Source organism: Cryptomeria japonica, chromosome 5 (genome assembly GCF_030272615.1).
Source record: "Cryptomeria japonica chromosome 5, Sugi_1.0, whole genome shotgun sequence".
Taxonomy (NCBI): Eukaryota; Viridiplantae; Streptophyta; class Pinopsida; order Cupressales; family Cupressaceae; genus Cryptomeria; species Cryptomeria japonica.
The window spans coordinates 217,961,209-217,982,599 of NC_081409.1; the positions used below are offsets into that span (position 1 = coordinate 217,961,209).

The following is a 21,391-nucleotide window of genomic DNA, read 5'->3' on the forward strand; positions in this document are numbered from 1 at the left end:
GGTTCTTATTTGTGCATGGCACCTTTCAGATTTGTGGGAAAAAACCCTTGTTCCAGCGCAGCGTAAGGAGATTGCGCTTATTCATTTCCGGATTCGCGACTGCAGAATATATTTCAATTTTAAAGCCCTAGTTTTTCTTCGTACGAATTTTGGGCCGAATTTGAACGCATTTTTAATGTTTTATTGAAATTTGCCAAATTTCAAATTTCAAGTATGAAATTTGGCTAATGCGGTGAATTAGGTCAAAGTAATTAATGCTTGAAGAGATTTGCGGGTTAGATGAATGGTTAAGTTAGAGAAAAAGCATCTAACCAAGGGTCAAAGGTGAGTTAGCCTTAAAGGCTTAGGAAGACTTTGGAGGTTAACTTGTGGAAGGGAGAAAGCCTTTAATGGTTTGAGAAGTGACACCTTCCTAATCCTTAGTTTAGGAATGTGCAAATGTTTAGGAGGGGGTTTAGGCTAACTAGAAGGGTTTAGAAGAATTTAGAGGAAGGTTAAGCATGCAACTTGCATATTCTAGAAAGTGCAAGTGGGATGAATTTAGGATTTTAAATAAATGTTCATTTATTTAAATGAGAAAGGAAGATTTAATTAAATGTGAATTAATTTTAATGTAGGAGGGGATTTTATTAAACAAATAGGATTTATTTATTTAATTAATAGTCTGAATTTGGCTAGGTGAATTGATTTAAATAAATTAAATAATTTATTTAATTAATAGGAGGTGTTTGGGATGAATTAATTAAATATTAATTTAATTAATAGTTAAGGGGATGATAATTAAACAAATATTAAATTCATTTAATTAGGTGGACAAAAATAGGTGTCTACACTATCCACAAAGAACATGAATGAAGAAACATTGTTCAAGTGATCTTTCACAATAGGACCTGTAACTTTGAAGAAGTTATTGTGCATTGTCTTTCAAACCTTCTACATTCATATCATCTTCACTCATCATCTCTTGTCCAAGCATCTCTACAACTACAACAAATATCTTATTTTTAATTCCTTTAATCACTTCTTCCATCCAAACACAATCATCACCTATCTTGTCAAAGATTTCCTTTTTTGCTATTAATGCACAATGCCAATGGCCAAAATCATATATGTCCTTCGCTTCTATCACACTTCCATCTATCAAAGTTTGCTTGAGAGTTTCTTTCCATACGCACAAACATGGAATTGTCTTATCTTGTACAACTAGGAAATCTTCCTACAATTCTATCATGTTTTGAATTCTATACATGAATGTAGCAACTTTTCCATGCACCTGCACCAAGCCTTCTACAAACTTATTGGCCTTATTAGAAATGCTCTCAATCCATTCCTTTGTTTCCTTTACTGTCACCTTCGTTTCTTCAAAACTCTCAACTGATTCCTTTGGAAGAGATACTGGTGGGACAAATGTCTCATCCTCTTGTCGAATTGGATTCATCAAATGTTGCATATACTCTATTAACCTCCTATTCTCAGCTTCAAGCTTATCTCTCTTTTCTTCTCCTTTCCTCAATATTTCCTTAATCGTGTTTGGAAAGAAACACAACCTTTCAATATTAGAACCCTTTGAAATAGTACAATCCTTCATAATTATTGCCCTTTGAAAGAGACACAGCCTTATCTACTTCACATTCCTTTCTTCCTCCATTAATCCTTCCTTGATTCCCATGCTTCATTCATTTCTTCCCTCATTCCTCTTCAAATGATTTGTCTCTCTCTTACATCTCATGTTTGAGAGTCACAACTCTTCGTTCTATGCCTTTTGACCATTCATTAACTTAATTACATTTTAATTATATTATTTCATATTTTTATTATTTTGTTTGTTATTATTTATTATTAAATTCTATTTTAAAATGGGGACATTACACAAAAGTAAGCTTAAATAGCCACTCCAAAAGCTATACCACCTTGTCTTTTCTTTTTAATCAACTTAAAACTCACTTATTTCTCCATCATGGCATTCCAAGTCTCAAAAGGGGCCAGTTAAGAAAATTTATCACTTAAATATCGGTGCTCAAATAGTTTTTATCAAAAAATTCAAAAAACGATAAAGTTAAATCTTTAATTTGAATTAAACTTTAAAAAATAATAATTTACTGTTATTTAATTTAAAATCATTAGACTATAAAAATTATCGAGATAATGATATCCACTGCTTCCGATGACACATCTAAAAATAGTAACACTGCCAACTAGCTCAGTTGATGCCCAAAATTGACTTACTAAAAATTACAATTATTGGAAAATTCAACCAAAATGACTCCTAAGAAGGGCATTCCGCACATAATAACCACTAGAGCTCGAGTAAACATCTAATACGGCCAACCTACTAGATAAACTGTCTAGCTTCTTCTTGCTAGTTTCTTGATAGATCCTTTGAGTCTCTCTCTAGTGCTACATGATTCAAATGAATTAGGATTAGTTCTTAAATACCTAAGTTGCTGAATCGTGGGATTTTTTTGCTGATTATGGGTACGAAACGTACCGGAATCAGATTCTGAGATGAATCTCCTTTGGGTACGTCGGGGGTTCATGTTTTTAGATGACGAAATGTTTAGTGATTCTAGTTTGATCTTTTTGATATTCTTAAGACCTACAGTGTTGATTAGTGAACTTAGAACTTATCTATCATTAAATTGTAGTTTGATCTTTTTGATATTGATAGCTGAATTTAAATTAGTATGTAATGTTTCGAAATTTGAAATTTATAATGGTTTTGTTTAGCATATGTATTGGTATATGACATTCTAAACTAAATTCTATTTTTTAGCTACATATACATACATACATACATATTACATATATGTGTGTGTGTGTGTGCGCACGCTCGCATGTGTGCGTGTGTGTATATGTATATGTATATGTATATATATGTGTGTATATATAAATATATATTATTTCTGTATGAACATACCAACAATGTACCCAACCCCTAAAAAAATTTCTGTCGTACCAACGTTTCATACCCACATACCTGATTCGGCAACTTAGTTAAATACACTTGCCTGTTGTGTAATTTGAAATAATTTACATTTTAGTTAGTTCATAATATTCAATAGACAAAAGCGACAAGATTTCAAGTGATTTCTAGTTTAAAATTGGAATTTTAAGAGTTTTGGGTTCAAGTCCACAACTGTGAAAATGACTTGAGTCAATTTTCAACCTGCAAATCTGATCTAGGGTGGTGAACAGAAGAACTAGGGATCAAGATCAATTTCTAGGGATAAGTGACGATGAGATTTAGATAGGATAATATCATTTTCCAAATTCCATGTAAAATATACTATCTTTCAGACTATTCAATACATAAGGGCAACCTAATCACTATTAGTCTGAAACATAAGACAAAAGGACACGAATATGCACTTCTCACCTTTACAAATTTGTCCATTTTAATTTTTATTTAGGATGTAACATTTGATAGTATAATTTCTTCTATTTACATTTTCTAACCTTAAGTACATGGGCTTTATTTTGAAGGTTAGTTACACAATATTAGACAGACCAATTCTTATTTTCATTGTAGTGTTTTGATGATCATACATACTCCATTATAGACAATTTTAAAAGCTGTGTACAATGTTGTTTTTTTATGTGTTCTACGCTACATACAAAAATCATAGATCTTATGTGCTTATGTGGGTCTTCAAGAATAAATACCATCTTCGTAATTAAATGAATGATTTCCTCTATATGGACAGTATAATATCTAATATTATTTTTAGCAACCATATGTAGTCTAAATTTAAAATAATTTTAACTAAAACATCAAAATTAACCATCTCTTTTTATCTCCATTTGAATCTTCAATTCATCATGCCCTTTAATTTCATAGAGATCTTGTATTTGGCTGAGTTTCCTTTTTAAAATTAAAATATTTATTTAATTTTATAAACTATTTTGCAGATTAATCTTGGGATGTATATGGCAGATAACAAAATAGAATTTTCAGTTTTGGTTGACCGTGCTGTTGGAGGTTCAAGCATCCAAGATGGGCAACTTGAAATAATGTTTCACAGGTTTAGCTATACACAATTGAAAGAATAAAAAATCTAAGATACTTTGTTAATTAAATAAAATAGCATTTGAGGTAAGATTATGACTGATTTTATTTAGCATTGTGATACAACAAATATTTCGAAAGCTAAAATATTATCATGTACTTTATTAGGCGGTTGATCAATGATGATGGCCGAGGAGTTGGTGAAGCTCTTGATGAAACTGTTTGTGAAGTAGAGTGTGAAGGACTAACGGTATGCAATTTAATAAATGCATTTTCATGCAATACTTTTGATAGTATTCTAATTGATATCTCATTCTGAAGTGTTTATATACTTTTGTTGCCTATTACAGTTAATGTCTACACATTCTCAAAACTTAAAAGCATTCAAATGGTCAGTTTTATTACCATGCTAGATAGGAAGATAGTAGACAACAGCATCAAGTTGGTTGTTTAAGCTTCAGAGTAGAAATAGCTTTGGAGTAAAATTATTTTAATGGAACTCAACTTTTTATTTAATCTCATCTGAAATCAGGAAATACTTTCTAGTTTTATCAATTAATGTCTAGTAACTAAAGTTTTGCTCCAAAGACACCTGCTGATGGTTGAGAGAACCTGCAAATTAGAAATATAGAAAACAAATCTTTAATAGTGAAAAGAACTCGTAAACAAACCAAGTACCTTTTCAATAACCAAATCTATTTTGTACAGATAAAACTAAAATGAAGTCTATCACCAAACCACATTTGAAGATAGATAACATCTCACATGTATTTCCATAAGGTTTCACTAACTTTCTTTTCACCATCTACATCTTCTTTTTGTCTAGTTTAAAACAGTTTTAAGAGTCTACACAATAATCTAGTTCAATACTAACTTTCGATATAGATCTTAGACTATCTTGGACAATGAGATCTATAGTGGAAAAAGAAATCAAACCAAAACATTCAATACATATTTACACTGAAGCTTCATCTAGAGGCAAGGAAATATATAAAAGTTAGGCCATATTTCGAGACCAGAAACATACCCAAATTGTCAACTATGCTACATCATGAAACATGAAATATATCTGTACCCAGTCCGAACATGGCACAAGGAAGAAATAGAATTGTGCCTCCTCTCAAGTCAAGCAATATATTAAAGTTAAAACCATATTATGATATTAGGTTACACAATTACCTTATACATCATCTTTATTGCTATCATGAAAACAAAAAAATTAAATAGAGTGCAACAATTGTCTCATTGTTTTGTAGCAATTGCTCTTATCTTACACATTATTGATTATTATAGGTTACAAATTTTAAGAGCTCTTTTGAAATTTAAATCTTTAGTTCAATTGAATTAAAAGTACTTATGTTGACTGTTGAGATCTCTAGGTTATAAGGAAATTTGGAATTTTATCCTATTTGTGAAAGTTGTAGCCACCTTAATTCACTAGTTAGTTTCTTCAGAAGGAATTTTTTTAGGGTAGGAGGTGGAGTAATGTGTCTCCCCTTTAACTACTTTCCTTTGAGTGTTCAAACTTCAAAGATTATGCCCATTGTAACTATTTTTTCTAATATAATATCCTCAAACTAGGAGGAGCTATATCTTTACTTAGATTAATACTAGAATACTCTAATAGTTAAAAGAAAACTTTTCTCCAAAAGAGATAATATTATGTAAGACTTTTGAGCTGTCAACTCAGTTACATGCATATAAGAATAATATGAAGTGATTAGATGCTTATACCAAATTTGTATCTTCTAGGTAAGAGGTACTTATTATGTGAGCATCAATGCTATTGGAAATGGTGCACAATGGCGTCGCACTACTGGACAAGAAATATATTCCCCATTACTATTAGCTTTCTCACAGGAGGTAAAAAATTCATAGATGCTGAGACAGTTCTTTTATTAAAGAGTGAATTAGTAACACAATTTATAGATGCTGAGATGTTTCTTTAAATAAAAAGTGAACTATTAACAAAATATTTTATAATATAAATAGTGTTTTTTGTCTAACAGGAGGCTCAAAATTGGGATGCTTCTCATTCTAGGTTTACAGCAATGGATCTAAATTATTCATTACCGAACAATGTTGCAATACCCACCCTCCAGGTGAATATTTTTGGTATCTTTGGATCACATTTACTAATTGTAGTAGAGTTATTTTTTACAAACAAACAGAAGTGAATATGTTAGTAGTTTTTGAATAGTTAATTTAGAATATACATAGATTGATTACTCTTGTGTCATTAGGATGTAGAGAAAAGTAAGATTACATTAGTTGCTAGTTAGTGGAATGTTTTTCATTAATGATTTTTTTTTAATAGGAGCTTGAAGATGGAAGTGTGCTTCTACGACTAGCTCATTTGTATGAGGTATTGCTTAAACTAAATATTATGTTATTCCATTTTCTACTTATTTGGGACAATTTACATTTGATGAAAATAAAACTTAAGAATGAACTCACATAAAAGAAGTAACTACAAGAAAAAATCACCAATTTAACTTGGAAGAGAACTTTTTTTGTCAAAATCAAGTCTTTAATCATATGAAATAACTCAACACTAGAACATAATAATAAATTTGCATGTAGGGAGAATAGAAAGTTTTATGGTAATTCTATATAAAAGGGGTAGGTAGGCTCACAAAAGGACATCTAGATACTTTATCAACAAAGTTTGATCAGACATGTAATCGTAGTTAGCAAGTTCTTATTCCCATTCATAAATAGATTCATTTTTCATATTTTTTGGAAAGAACAAGAAGAGATAAGAACAGCAACAAAGAATGAATACAACACTGGAGGATGAAGAAGATTCAATTTTTTAATGTTATAAATAAGAATATGGATAGATTGCAATTAAGAAATTTTTTTAATTGATTTCAAAAGTACACTTCTTAAATAAAACCTCAACAATTTTCTTTCTAGAGGATTCCCTTCATATTAATGTTGTGTTCCATCATAACTACAAATATTTGTTATGGCCTGTCATATAATTGGAGTAAACAATTAAATATTCATGTATGTGTTGACAGTAGTCAACTTAATTATGTCTTGGTTATTGCATGCTGTTACCTTGATGGTGATAATCTAAATAGCACCTCTTATTTTTCTTTAAAAAGTAGGCTTCTATATTATAGAGTACAAGGATGAAATAACAAACCTCTCATTTTTCTCTAAAATAAAGATTCTATATTATATAGTAGAATGATGAAATAACGTATCTCTCATTTTTTTTCGAAATAAAATTTATATTAAAGTAATATTGTAATATTTAGTCTATAATGGTCAATTGAGTCTTTAGGATAGACTTTAGGAGTATTCTTTATTCTTTTAGTTGTCATTTTTATCAATTTTCATAGTTATTGATCTTATCCTTTATGGATAAATCATTTGTATTTCTTACATAAGGATACTTTCACTGCTTAGTTAATATCAACTATCTTGGTAATCTTTGTGTCTTATATTTTTCATGATATGGTATTAGAGGCCATGTCAAGCTTCGGAACATGAGAACGTGAGAAGTTCTATGGACTGCTACCAACAACGATGACTTGCACACACATGGCGTAGAAGGACCAATGGGCTGCTCATGTGGCTTCATTACAGAAATAAACCTATTGGCTTTTAGGGCAGAAATCTTGGATTTGATTTTCTAGAAATTTGTGGGTTTTTTTCTACCAAAAATTGTTAATGCATTAGTAGCCTCTGCAAGATAAGACTCTCCTAACTCAGTAATCTCCTATATTCTGTTTACTCATTCATGCTTTATGTTTATCAGACTATAACATTGGTCACAATTATGATATTGATATTGGATTAGATTGACGACCTGCTTAACTATGTTAAGCGTCAATCTAAAATGCTATCGGGCTATTAACCCAATAGCATATTAATGTCGATTCATATCGGCATTAATATGCTATCGGGGTATTAACCCGATAGCATATAATGCTAACAACTATTGTTATTGTTTATGTTATATTAATCCATATGCTTTGATACCGATTCATAATCGGGTATGTTTTATATCTGTAACAATTAACAAATGACATTGATTCATGATCGGATATGTTTAAGCACTATTATCATTAACATATGATACCGATCGGATATGATTAAGCACTATTATCATCAGCAATGATACCGATTCATTATCGGGTATGTTTGAAGCACCGATTAGTTATGGATTGGTTGTTGTTAGTAGGGGTCACGACCAAGTGACATCTTGGTCGGACATGTCTAAAAGACATGTCCAATCAAGGTGCCACTTGATCGTGGCCACCCTACTATTTATACATCATTCCAATCAAAGGAGATGACATTGAAATCGATACATGTTCATCCTCCTTATCTGCAGTAAAAGAAAGATAGCAATATTAGTGTCATAGGCATAATATCAAATTTAAAATACACCATCCTGCATATAACTTGTCCATTAAATTGGAAATTACAATACATTTACATGGTATCAGAGCCAATTCGATCGAACTTGAGGCTATTTAATTTCGTGAAACAAATTTAAGAACAAGGTTATATACTACATCACATTTCTTCAAATGGCCAGTGCTATCAGATTCGAAGATAGACTCGGAGGTGGTGATGATTTTTTAGCCTGGAAATTCAGAATTCAAATGATCTTAAAGGAGAACAAAGTGGATTCGTTTGTTCAAACTAAAAATGATCAACCCGAAAATGAACCTGACAAAACAGCATGGATTGAGGGAAATGAAAAGGCAATAAAAATAATAGTTGATGGGGTGAGAAACAACATAATGCCCATCATAAGAAAACATCAGATAGCCTATAAAATGTTCAAAGCTCTTGAAAGCACATTTGAGATATCAAATGCAAGTCGAACTCTAGCATTAAAATGAGAAATAAATCATATCACCATGAATAAAGGGGAGACAATCAACACCTACTTTATGCGGATATCAGTTCTAAAAGATGAACTTGCAACTCTGGACTACGAGATCCAAAGCAAAGAGCTAACACTCATTGCTTTAGATGGGTTGCCTAGTGGATGGAGCACATTCGTTGAAGGCATCAGTGCAAGGTCCAAATATCCCAAATTTGAAAGATTAAGGGATGACTGTCTCCAAGAGGAATCAAGATTGAACAAAATGGGAATGAAACACAAGAATATAGATGAAGACCTGCAAGTTCTAAACACCAACTCCACCAAGCAAAACAAGAAAAGGCAGTTTAGAAAGAGAAAAGGTCGTCAAGGCAAGAACACTTCAAAGAAGGACTTATCTCACATTCAATGTTACAGATGTGATCAGTTTGGACACTTCGTTGCAAAATGTCGGGAAAGAACCAAGAAACATGCTACATTTGTCAAAGCAGGGAAGACTAAAGGGGAAGATGACTCCGGGAAATACGTATTCTACTTAGCACTCACAAGTCAAGCTTCTAACAAAATCAACTCATGGGTGATTGACAGTGGTTCATCCAGGCACATCACTGGGTTTAGAGAAGTACTTGATTCCATGATAGAGGAGAGTGATGAGGACATAACCATCGGAGATGACTCCACATATCCAGTTAGAGGAGTAGGAACCTGCACCATCAAATTGAAGACAGGCATAACCTTATGGCTTGAAGGAGTACTATATGTCCCCGGCATCAAAAGAAATCTAGTTTCTATATCGGCACTGGAAGATAAAGGATACAGAGTGACATTCATGGACAACAAAGTATTGGCTTGGCCAAGGAACTCCTCCATCAAGAAGGCAAAGACCATTAGACAGAGACAGGGCTATTTGTATGAGCTGTGCATGGAAACCAATCTAGCCCTAATCCATGAAGCCACTAATGCAAATGAAGTTTGGCATAGAAGAATAGGCCATCTGAATTTTAGGGCTTTATCTTCAATGGGAAACCTTGTCACAGGTCTACCCAAATTAAAGCAAGATCATTCAGGGGCATGCAAAGGATGTGCCCTAGGTAAGAATACCAAAGGTGCATTCCAAAATAGTACTAGGAAAACTAGCAAAATTCTAGAATTAGTTCATTCTAATTTATGCGGACCTATGTTCGTATCCTCTCTAGGGGGATTCTTGTATTATGTAATATTTGTTGATGACTACTCTAGGAAGACTTGGATCTACTTTCTGAAAAGTAAAGAATCAGAAGAGATCCTCTCTAGGTTTAAAGAATTTAAATCATTAACTGAAAACCACTCAGGAAACAAAGTTAAAACCCTAACAACCGACAATGGGAGAGAATACACATCAGATTCATTTAAAGAATTTTGTAGAGATAATGGGATTAAGAGGGAGCTTACTATACCTTATAACCCCCAACAAAATGGGGTAGCGGAAAGGAAAAATAGGACTATAGTTGAAGCTGTCAAAGCCATGATCCTAGATCAAAACCTTAACACTAATCTCTGGGTTGAAGCTTCCAGCACCGCTGTATATATACAGAACAGGTGCCCTCACTCCCATCTTGAGGACAAAACTCCTGAGGAAGTATTCACTAAGATTAAGCCTGATATTAGCCACCTTAGGATATTTGGATGTCCTGTCTATATCCATATACCTAAAGAAAAGAGACTAAAACTAGAACCTTCTGGAAAGAGAGGATTGCTTGTAGGATATAGTGAAACCTCCAAAGCCTACAAAATCTATGTACCTGGTCAAAGAAATATTGAACTAAGTAGGGATGTAATATTTGAAGAAGACCTGGCTTTCAAAAGAGCTCAGAACTTAATAGAACCTGAAATCTATGTACCTACCTCTAACTTAGATGAAAATCTTGCCCTTGAGTTTCAGAGGGAGAATCTAGATGAAACTGAAAATGAAAATGAAAACACACCTAGAAATCTCAAGAAAAGACCACTATGGGCCACCAAAACAATAGAAGAAGCTCAAAGGTTTGCTGCTCCTTCTAGAACCTTCAGAGAAAGCAAAAAACCTAATAAATTTACTAGCTATGTTGCTCTTATGAATGACCTATCTAAAAACGAACCTGACAATGTAACAGATGCCCTTAAACATCAAGTATGGAAGGATGCTATGTCTGAAGAGTATCAATCCATAATGAAAAATGATGTATGGGAAATTGTTCCTAGGCCAACTAAGAAGTCTATTGTTTCTTCTAAATGGCTCTTCAAGATCAAACATGCAGCAGATGGCAGCATTGAAAAATTTAAGGCAAGATTTGTAGCTAGAGGTTTTTCTCAAAAGGAAGGGATAGACTATGAAGAAACATTTGCTCCTGTAGCCAGATATACCTCAGTAAGGGCTGTACTAGCCATTACAGCAGCAAAGGGATGGAAGGTACATCAAATGGATGTAAAGACAACTTTTCTTAATGGAGAGATATCTGAAGAACTATACCTAGAGCAACCTGAAGGGTTTGAGATCCATCATGCAGAATCTCATGTGTGCAGACTCAAGAAAGCTCTATATGGGCTCAAACAGGCTCCCAGGGCCTGGTATGAAAGAATTGACACATATCTATCAAAACTAGGCTTCTCTAAAAATGATGCAGATCCTAATCTCTACTACAAACAGAGTAAAGATGATATGCTAATAATGATTTTATATGTTGATGATTTATTAATCACAGGAGAAGATCACCTTATAGATCAATGCAAGAAAGAGCTATCCAAAGAATTTGATATGAAGGACTTGGGATTCCTTCATTATTTCCTAGGGTTGGAAGTATGGCAAAATCCTGACAACATTGTTCTAAACCAAGGCAAGTATACATTAGACATCCTGAAGAGATTTGGAATGCTCAGCTGCAAACCTATGACCGCTCCAATGGAAACCAATCTTCATAAACTTAAAGAAGCAGCAGCAGAATCACCTTCTATTGACCCCACTCTATACAGGCAAATGATTGGGTCTCTTATGTATCTAGTAAATACAAGACTAGATATCTGCTATGCAGTGAATGCCTTGAGTCAGTTTATGTGTGAGCCAAAGGAGATACACCTGGTAGCAGTAAAACACATTATGAGATATTTACAAGGCACCTTAAACCTTGGTCTCAAGTATAAGAAAATTGATCTTAATCTACACGGATTCTCAGATTCAGATTGGGCTGGAAGTGTGACTGATCGGAAAAGCACCTCTGGGTGCTGCTTTAGTTTGGGATCAGCCATGATATCCTGGATCAGCAGAAAGCAATCTTCTGTAGCGCAAAGTTCCACCGAGGCCGAATACATTGCAGCCTCCATGGCTGCCCAAGAAGCAGTGTGGCTTAGAAAGTTGCTTGTGGGATTGTTTGGCAATCTGATGTAACCTACTATCATCCATTGCGACAATCAAAGTTGCATAAAACTTTCAGTGAATCCAGTGTTCCATGATAGATCCAAACATATTGAGATCCCATACCATTATGTACGAGACATGGTAGACAAAAATGTGATCAAATTAGAATATGTTAGTACAGGAGATCAGACTGCAGATATTCTGACCAAACCACTTTCCTGAGTGAAGGTTGATCACTTCAGAAAGGGTTTAGGTATGATAGAAAGATAGTCTGCTCTGTAAATAAGATGTTGAAAATGTAAACTTCTTTTGTCATGTTGAGACATTTTGGGTTTTATCCCCTGTGTTCATATCTAAGAGGTGACGATCTCTCAGATTATGAACACTTGTATGCAGACATCATAAGGTGACAATCTTATGATTCTCAAACCAGTTATCATGTTGGATCTCTGGTATGTCATGGATGTGCCATGATGTTGTTGTGATAAAACATTTGAATGAAATGTTTGTGCACATATCACAACATGGATAAGATGAGAATTTAACCATCCTCATATGTTTATCCTCAGTATTGCGTGTTTAGGCAATACTGATATCATGTGTTTAGGTGATATCTTCTCATAATAAAATGATGAATCTATTATATCACATAGTTGGGTGGTACCCTATGTCACATACTTAGAGTAATGTTTTATGTTTGTATCCTATGTTCTGATGGTACTTCATATTATATGTATAGATGATATATATTCTTGGAGACTGACATTTTGAAAAAGAAATGTGATGCAGATTACCTTATCTTCCAAAAGCTAAGAGGGAGTGTTAATGCATTAGTAGCCTCTGCAAGATAAGACTCTCCTAACTCAGTAATCTCCTATATTCTGTTTACTCATTCATGCTTTATGTTTATCAGACTATAACATTGGTCACAATTATGATATTGATATTGGATTAGATTGACGACTTGCTTAACTACGTTAAGCATCAATCTAAAATGCTATCGGTCTATTAACCCAATAGCATATTAATGTCGATTCATATCAGCATTAATATGCTATCGGGGTATTAACCCGATAGCATATAATGCTATAACTATTGTTATTGTTTATGTTATATTAATCCATATGCTTTGATACCGATTCATAATCGAGTATGTTTTATATCTGTAACAATTAACAAATGACATCGATTCATGATCAGATATGTTTAAGCACTATTATCATTAACATATGATACCGATCGGATATGATTAACCACTATTATCATCAGCAATGATACTGATTCATTATCGGGTATGTTTGAAGCACCGATTAGTTATGGATTGGTTGTTGTTAGTAGGGGTCACGACCAAGTGACATCTTGGTCGAACATGACTAAAAGACATGTCCGATCAAGGTGCCACTTGATCGTGGCCACCCTACTATTTATACATCATTCCAATCAAAGGAGATGACATTGAAATCGATACATGTTCATCCTCCTTACCTACAGTAAAAGAAAGATAGCAATATTTGTATCATAGGCATAATATCAAATTTAAAATACACCATCCTGCATATAACTTGTCCATTAAATTGGAAATTACAATACATTTACAAAACTCACTTTTTTTTCCTTAAAATTCACACCTTTTGTCTACCGAAATTGCATGGGTTATTTCACTAAAATTACATTTTGTTTCTTCTATGAAAATAGTGGTGCCTGTGAGTAGAATTTTTTATGGTTTTTTAAATAAAATCAAAGCCTTTTTTGCACAATTTTTGGTGTTTTTAAATAAAGTTGTGCGTATCTTTTATTTGGTTTTCTTGAAGTTGCAAAACCCAAAGAAAAATTGTAGGGCTTTTTCTAAGATTTTCAAGGTTTTGCTTGATCATTCTAGAAATTTTTTATGATTTAAAAAAAAAATCATGGGTACACTTTGGCGCCTAGGGTTTCAAAAGTGTTTTTGATAATTTTATTCAAAATCATGTTCTTTTTCAATGCACATAGGGTTTTTGGTGTTTTTAGCAATTTTTTATCATTCTTTTAATAAAACCATGGGTATTTTCTATGAATCATGGTACCTAGGGTTTTTGGCACAATTTTCAAACATAGTGGTGGAATCTTATGACAATTTTTTTACAAGATCATGATTTTTTATTTTCTAGCTAAGGTTTCATAGGATTCTTTCAAAGTTGCCACAACAGCAAAAAATGGCTTTATTTTTCCATAATTTCAGATTGTGGGAGAGATGGATTCATTACTCAACAACATGCTGGAAGGCAACAAGTGCTTCATAGGAAAAAATACAACAGTTGTAAACATTGCATGCTCTCGATTTTTTTAGTACAAGTGCCTTGACAAGATCGTTCTTGGTATTGACACTCAGCCAATAGTTGGAGGTAAAGACTAAGAAAATTTTGATTTGCATGATTGAGAAGTTGTCATGCTGATCAAATTGTTAGTGACTACTAACATGCTTTTGGAGGTTCAAACATGAACAACCTCTATAGAGATTTGGAAAAGCCTACAAGATATGCGCAAGATGTTAGATAACACCAAGGCCTTCTTCCTGAAAAAATATATTTTTCTCAAAAATGATGAATGAGATGTCTTTGCAAGAACATTTGATGAAGATCAAAGACATTCACATTAATTGCAAGTCATTGGTTGCAAGATAGAAGAAGATATGTGGTCATAATGCTAAAAATCTTACCACGGGCATATGAACATTTCATTTAAACACTCAAAATCACACCTACCAATGTCAACTTGAAGTTCAAAAATTTGTGCAAAAAGCTCTTGTAGTAATACAGATGGAAGAAGTATTTTGGTAGCAGTAGTCATACAAAGAGTGTAAAATAGGCCTTTGTAGCCAAGGGTATAATGAAGGTACTTTGAAGAGTTTGAAAAATATCACATCACTATTGTGATAAACTTGGTCATATGGAGAAGCACTACAAAAAGAGGTTGATTGATTAGAAATCCAACCAAGGAGGGCCTACACAAAAGGCTCATGTCACAAAGCATTTGGAGTAGGACTCAACCTTCTATGTTGTGATGGCCAAATGACTTGTAATATTTCTCTTAATTTTTTTTTGTTTTTTTAGCAATAAGGGTTACAAGCAAACACCATAACCCATTAAGGTTAGAGAAATAATCCAAACTACTGAAAAGGAACCCTACCACCTTTTGTTCACTGAGAGCCCAATCTGGGAGGGTGAGAGCATACAGTGTTCCGAGGATCGTAAGCACCATAAACTAAACTGAAATTACAATGCACGGGCGGCAAGCCAGCCCCCTTCTGCTTATCTAGCGGGATAGAAACTAAACTCTTGGCGGTAAACCAGCCAAGGGAAATAACAAGAAACTGAAACTCAATCACTCTACTGCATATTTCAGCGGGAGGACATTCATTAAGCTATCACTCTACCGCATATTTCAGCGGGAGGACAATTGCATTAAACTTATCACTCGACTACTTATTCAGTGGGAGGACTGAGTACATAAATTGAATTACAAAGCAAGAAGGCGGCTAAACCAACCTCTTCCACTTATGCAGTGGGCAAGCAACACATCAGAAATGGTTAGTAGTACTACTACTTAACCTTACAATATAGGAATTAGAGAGATTGAATAGAGAAGTAATGCTGTCCAAGTTGATAAATATTCCCAAGCAAGTGCTAACTCCCCAAAAGCCCTTCAACATGAAATTATGAATTTCTAGGAGCAATGACACGTAGACCAGCAACTTCAAGAAGCTATGACACACTCATATCTCTCTGCAGACTCACCCAAATCACTCTCAAATCAACTAATCTACTCACACTCCTAAATGCACACCCAAACACTAACTTCTGGAAATCTGTAATTTTTGACAGCGAGCTAGAAACGCATAACCAGCAAACACCAAGACACACTAAAATGCATTAAACACTTTCACAACTCGCCCAAATCACTCCAAACCAAACCCAAACTACTAATATATCAATACTAACCAAGAACAACCAATAAAATGACCACCAAACATCCCACTTAACTCAACTTACTTCCAAATGCCCACACAAAGAAAAACGCCATAGCTAGGAATTTCGATTTGCAATATTAAATTGAATACTCGGAGATTAGTGCTGGAAACTTACAAATTCCTTCGCCCAAGACATAGAAAATCAAAGAGCCAATACCCAAAAGCAGAAGGCGATCACTCAGAGACTTATGAATGAAAGTATGCTTCAGCCATGACTTTCCCAACAACCTAGAAACACATTGGAATTCGAACCACATCAAAACCAGCAATCCCACACTTCAACAATGAAAGATCCCTGATAGATCTTTGCTGTTAACCTGCTGTAATTTTTTATTTTTAATTTTGTTTTCCTGTTTATTTAAGTTTTTCTTACAGAACTAGACAGAAGTGCAGAAAGGGTTGTTTGTTTTTGTGTTTTTGATTGTTTTATAGCATAGGAAGGAATAGATAACAGCAAATATGAAGCAATACTGAAATAAATGAGGTATACAGCAAAAGTCAGAATTATTGCAAATCGTACCAGGCAGATTTGTCTGAATTACAAAGCCAAACAATGAATCCAATGTATTTCCCAAGCTCTCATACAAATTCGAAGTCAAACTGGAAGATGAAGAATGTTCTCCAACCCCACATACACTGGAAGTGAATACAAGCAATACCCTATACACCACGTGGTGTATTTGCTGCAAATGGCATTCCTCCAACTGCAATGAACCACGTCTCCACTGGAAAGATGGTAGGCTACGCTGAAACCCTACTGAGAATTGATGCCTCAGTCCTTAATCACCACGCACAATGCCTTATAAGTCCGGTGCCAAAGATTGCTGAGGGCTACGTCCCAGCCAATCCTAATCCTGGGGTTTGCGTCCCAGTCTAGAAATCGCTCTCCAGAGCAAATTCATACAAGTTGTCAAATATGCAAAAGATAATCATAGAATGAAGCTCCTATCCCCTTATAACCCCTCTCAATTGCAAATCGATCCCTAATTGTCTCCAAGTGGCGTGGTCTAGTGGAAATGTTATAATTTCTTATTTTAAAGTGGTCATGTTACTAGAAAATGACCTTTTTCCCCATAGATAGAAATCCGCTCACTGAATTGCCCTGAGACCAAAGAGAAAGATTTAAAGAATTTCAAGATCTTTCCAACGAGCTATCACACAATAGGATGCGTATCCAGATGAGGCCAAAAATCCCCTTATTACTCCAAAATGGCTAACAACTTAGCCTTATTTAATTATTAAACGCTAACTTAGGAAATATTAAAAATATAACCCAAATAGCCACAAAATGCCCAACTGACATTACAAACCCTAAAATCATCCTGTCACCTTTCTGTGACTGAAGTCGGAAATCAAGGATTCACTGGTAGTCTCATCCCTAAAATCTAGGGATGCTCCTAAAATTTAGGAAACAAGCCCAATCTCTCTGAAACTGAACCCAAAGAGGCATCTCATGGAGACCCAACCTTGGGCATGATCAAACCTCCTAAAAAGTAGGAACTGCCTCCTAAAAACAAGGAATGTCTCCCAACTGATCAATAACTGCTAGAACACCAAGTCTCCAACACTGAATAACCAAACCGGGTCTCTGTCCAACCCTGTCAGCCTACAAGACCCCATAATAAGCTGACTCACATGTCTCTGCTAGACTGAGCTAGAGTGGGGACATGACAGTCCTCCCCTCTCGGAGATGCTTGCCCACAAGCAACTGTAATGTTGGATGCTGTAAAATGCTCTCACCTTCCCAGGTGGCATCCTCTATGGGAAGATCTCTCCATCGAACCAAATACTCTCGAATCACCCAGCTTCTCAGCCGTCGTTCCCTCACCTCAAGAATCTCATCAGGAACCAAAATCAATTTACCCTCCTCATCCATAGGAGGTAACTCGGGTGAAACTGTAATATGCTGTCCAAGTGCCTTTTTCAGGCAAGATACATGAAATACATTATGAATCCTGCTGCCAGGTGGTAACTCAACCTCATATGCAACCTCTCCCACTCGCCTGAGTACCCTGTATGGACCATAAAAACGTGGTTTGAGCTTCTCAGCTCCCCCCCTTTTTAGGGTGCTCTGCCGATATGGTTGTAAGCGCAGAAAGACCATATCATCCACCTCAAATGCTCTCTCAATCCTGTGCCTGTCTGCGTACATCTTTTGCTGATTCTGGGCCTGCTGTAAATTCTCCCTGAGAGATCTCATGACATCCTGGTTCTCCTGTAACCAATCCTGAGCCAAAGGAACTCTACTATCACTAACTGCCAAATCAGTGAAAGATAATGCCTCATATCCATAGAGAGCTCTGAAAGGCGTCATGCCAATGGACATATGGTGAGTGGTATTATAACAATACTCACCCAAATACAACCAACGTACCCATGCTTTTTGTTGCCCTGACACATAGTTACGCAAATATCCCTCAACCCACTTGTTGACTATCTCGGTCTGTCCATCAGTTTGAGGGTGGTAACTAGTACTAGGTGTCAACTCAGTGCCTGTAAGCCTGAAAAGTTCCTGCCAAAAGGAACTCATGAACTTGCTGTCCCTGTCACTCACAATGGTCTTGGGAAGACCATGGAGTCTAAATACCTCCCTGAAAAATAACTCAGCCACCTGTGATGCTGTGAAATCCAGTGCAATGGGAAAGAAGTGGGCATACTTTGTTAGCCTATCCACAACAACATAAATACAATCTTTCCCCTGAACCCGAGGAAGACCTGTAATGAAATCCATTGAGATCCCTGTCCACTTCTGTTCCGGTATAGGTAAGGGTTGCAACAACCCCGCTGGGTAGGTATGCTCCGACTTGTTCTGCTGACAAGTCATACACTCACGAACATGGCGTAAAACATCATCTTTGAGACCCTTCCAAGAGAATCTCTCATGAACCGCCCTGTAAGTCTTACCATATCCTGGATGTCCTGCTGTAGGAGTATCATGGAGAGCATGCAAAATTTGTTCCTTCAACTGAGAACTCAGAACAAGATAAACCCTACCCTTGTAGTAGATAATATCATCTACCACACTATATCTGTCATCCACTATCAAACCATCCATGATCTCACAAGCATGCTGATCCTTGGAATACTCAACTAAGAGTTGAGCCTTCCAATCTGCTGAAATCTCGCTCAATGAGCAAAGGGCAGCCAATGAAGGTTTCCTAGAGAGTGCATCAGCCACAGTATTATTCTTCCCCTTTATGAATTCGATATCGAAGTCATAAGCCTGAATTTTGCTAATCCATTTTTGTTGTCTATCATTAAGCTCTGTTTGATTTAGGAAGTATTTCAAACTGTTGTGATCAGTTCTTACCACAAATTTGTTGCCAACAAGATACTGTCTGAATTTGGCTAACGCATGCATGATAGCCAACATTTCCTTGTCGTAGGTAGAGTACAACCTCTCATTAGTTTGCAACTTTTTGCTCTCATAGGCAATGGGATGTTTGTTCTGCATCAACACGGCTCCTATACCAAATCCTGAGGCATCACACTCTAGAACAAAGGGCTGCAAGAAATCAGGTAGTGCCAAGACAGGACAAGTGCTCATCACCTCCTTGAGTCTATCAAAGACCCCTTGCGCTTGTTCTGTCCATCTGAAGGCCCCCTTTTTTGTAAGATCTGTCAAAGGTGCTGCCAACTGAGAGAACCCCTTCACAAATCTCCTATAATAAGCACAAAATCCAAGGAATCCACGTAACTCCGTAATGTTCTGAGGGACGGGCCAATTCTGAACTGCCTGAATCTTCTCCTCATGCACCTTCACTCCATCAGCACTGATCACATGTCCCAAATATAACACCTCCCTCAATCCAAACTCACATTTGGAAAGCTTAGCAAATAGAGACTGATCCTCCATTATGCCAAGTACCTCCTCAAGATGTCTGAGATGATCCTCCCAAGTACAACTGTAAATCAATATATCATCAAAGAACACTAGAACCGACTTCCTCAGCTGCTTGTTGAAGATATGGTTCATACAGGACTGGAAAGTAGCTGGTGCATTGGTAAGGCCAAAAGGCATTACCAGGAACTCATAATGCCCATAGTGACAACGGAAAGCAGTCTTGTGTACATCCTCAGCGCGTACACGAATCTGATGGTAGCCTGAACGAAGATCAATCTTAGAGAAATAGACAGCCCCATGTAACTCATCCAACAACTCATCTATGCGCGGAATAGGATATCTGTTTTTTATTGTCTTCTTGTTCAAGGCTCTGTAATCAATACACATCCGTAGAGTCCCATCCTTCTTCTTAACCAACACTACGGAAGAAGCAAACGGGCTAGAACTCGGCCGAATGAAACCCATATCTAATAGTTCATGAATTGTCTTCTCAATTTCATCCTTATAAGCTCTAGGATGACGATATGGGGTAGTAATCACTGGCTTTGCTCCCTCCTCCAACTCTATACCATGCTCAAAACCTCTATCTGGTGGCACTCCAGGAGGTATATCACCAAATACTCTACCATGACGATCCATCACTGACTGAATGTCCACATGAAACACACGGCCATCCTGGGGTGTGGGTGTTTTGGACTTAACCAAACAATGCGTAGCCCAGAGTACATCATTATGCCTGAGGATAGTCTCCATCCTGCGAGAAGTCACTTCCCTAGGTCCACCATCTGAAGCTGCCCTCAAAATCACTTTCTTCCCTCCAGACAGAAACTCCAACTGCATACGGTGGTGATCAATAATGTAACGCCCAATACCCTGTAACCACTGCATGCCCAAAACCACATCATAATCCTCTATAGGAAGCACATAAAAATCATCAGTCAAAGTATAATTCCCCATCTGAATACTAAGCTGTGGAATCCGTTTGGTGCAACCCAAAACTGCACCATCTGCCACCTTCACTCCAAAACCACCAAACTCCTCATACTGCAAGCCACGCCTCTCAACTAATTTCTGATCAATAAAGTTATGCGTAGCACCTGTGTCTACCAAGCTGGTGACCCACTCACCCTTAAGTGTACCTTTCAACCGGAAGGCATGAAACTTAGGATAACTGGAGAGAGTAGCCATAGCTACTTTGGCTGACGCCAACGGCTCAGGGATGTCTAGCTCCAACTGTGTCTGAACCTGCTCAACATCCTCTGTATCATCCTCAATATCAGTATCAAGAACCTCCTCATCTCCTAACTCAGAAG

At 35.9% G+C, this 21,391-nt stretch overlaps 1 protein-coding gene across 1 annotated transcript in view; it reads left to right on the forward strand.

Moving 5' to 3' along the window:
* Positions 1–21,391, forward strand: part of LOC131064401 (alpha-mannosidase) — a 178,293-nt gene that overhangs the window by 136,254 nt on the left and 20,648 nt on the right. The window contains exons 24-28 of the mRNA XM_057998534.2: positions 3,910–4,022; positions 4,175–4,256; positions 5,759–5,869; positions 6,016–6,108; positions 6,324–6,371. Coding sequence (XP_057854517.2) covers positions 3,910–4,022; positions 4,175–4,256; positions 5,759–5,869; positions 6,016–6,108; positions 6,324–6,371 — 447 coding nt within the window. The remainder of the gene's footprint in view (positions 1–3,909; positions 4,023–4,174; positions 4,257–5,758; positions 5,870–6,015; positions 6,109–6,323; positions 6,372–21,391) is intronic.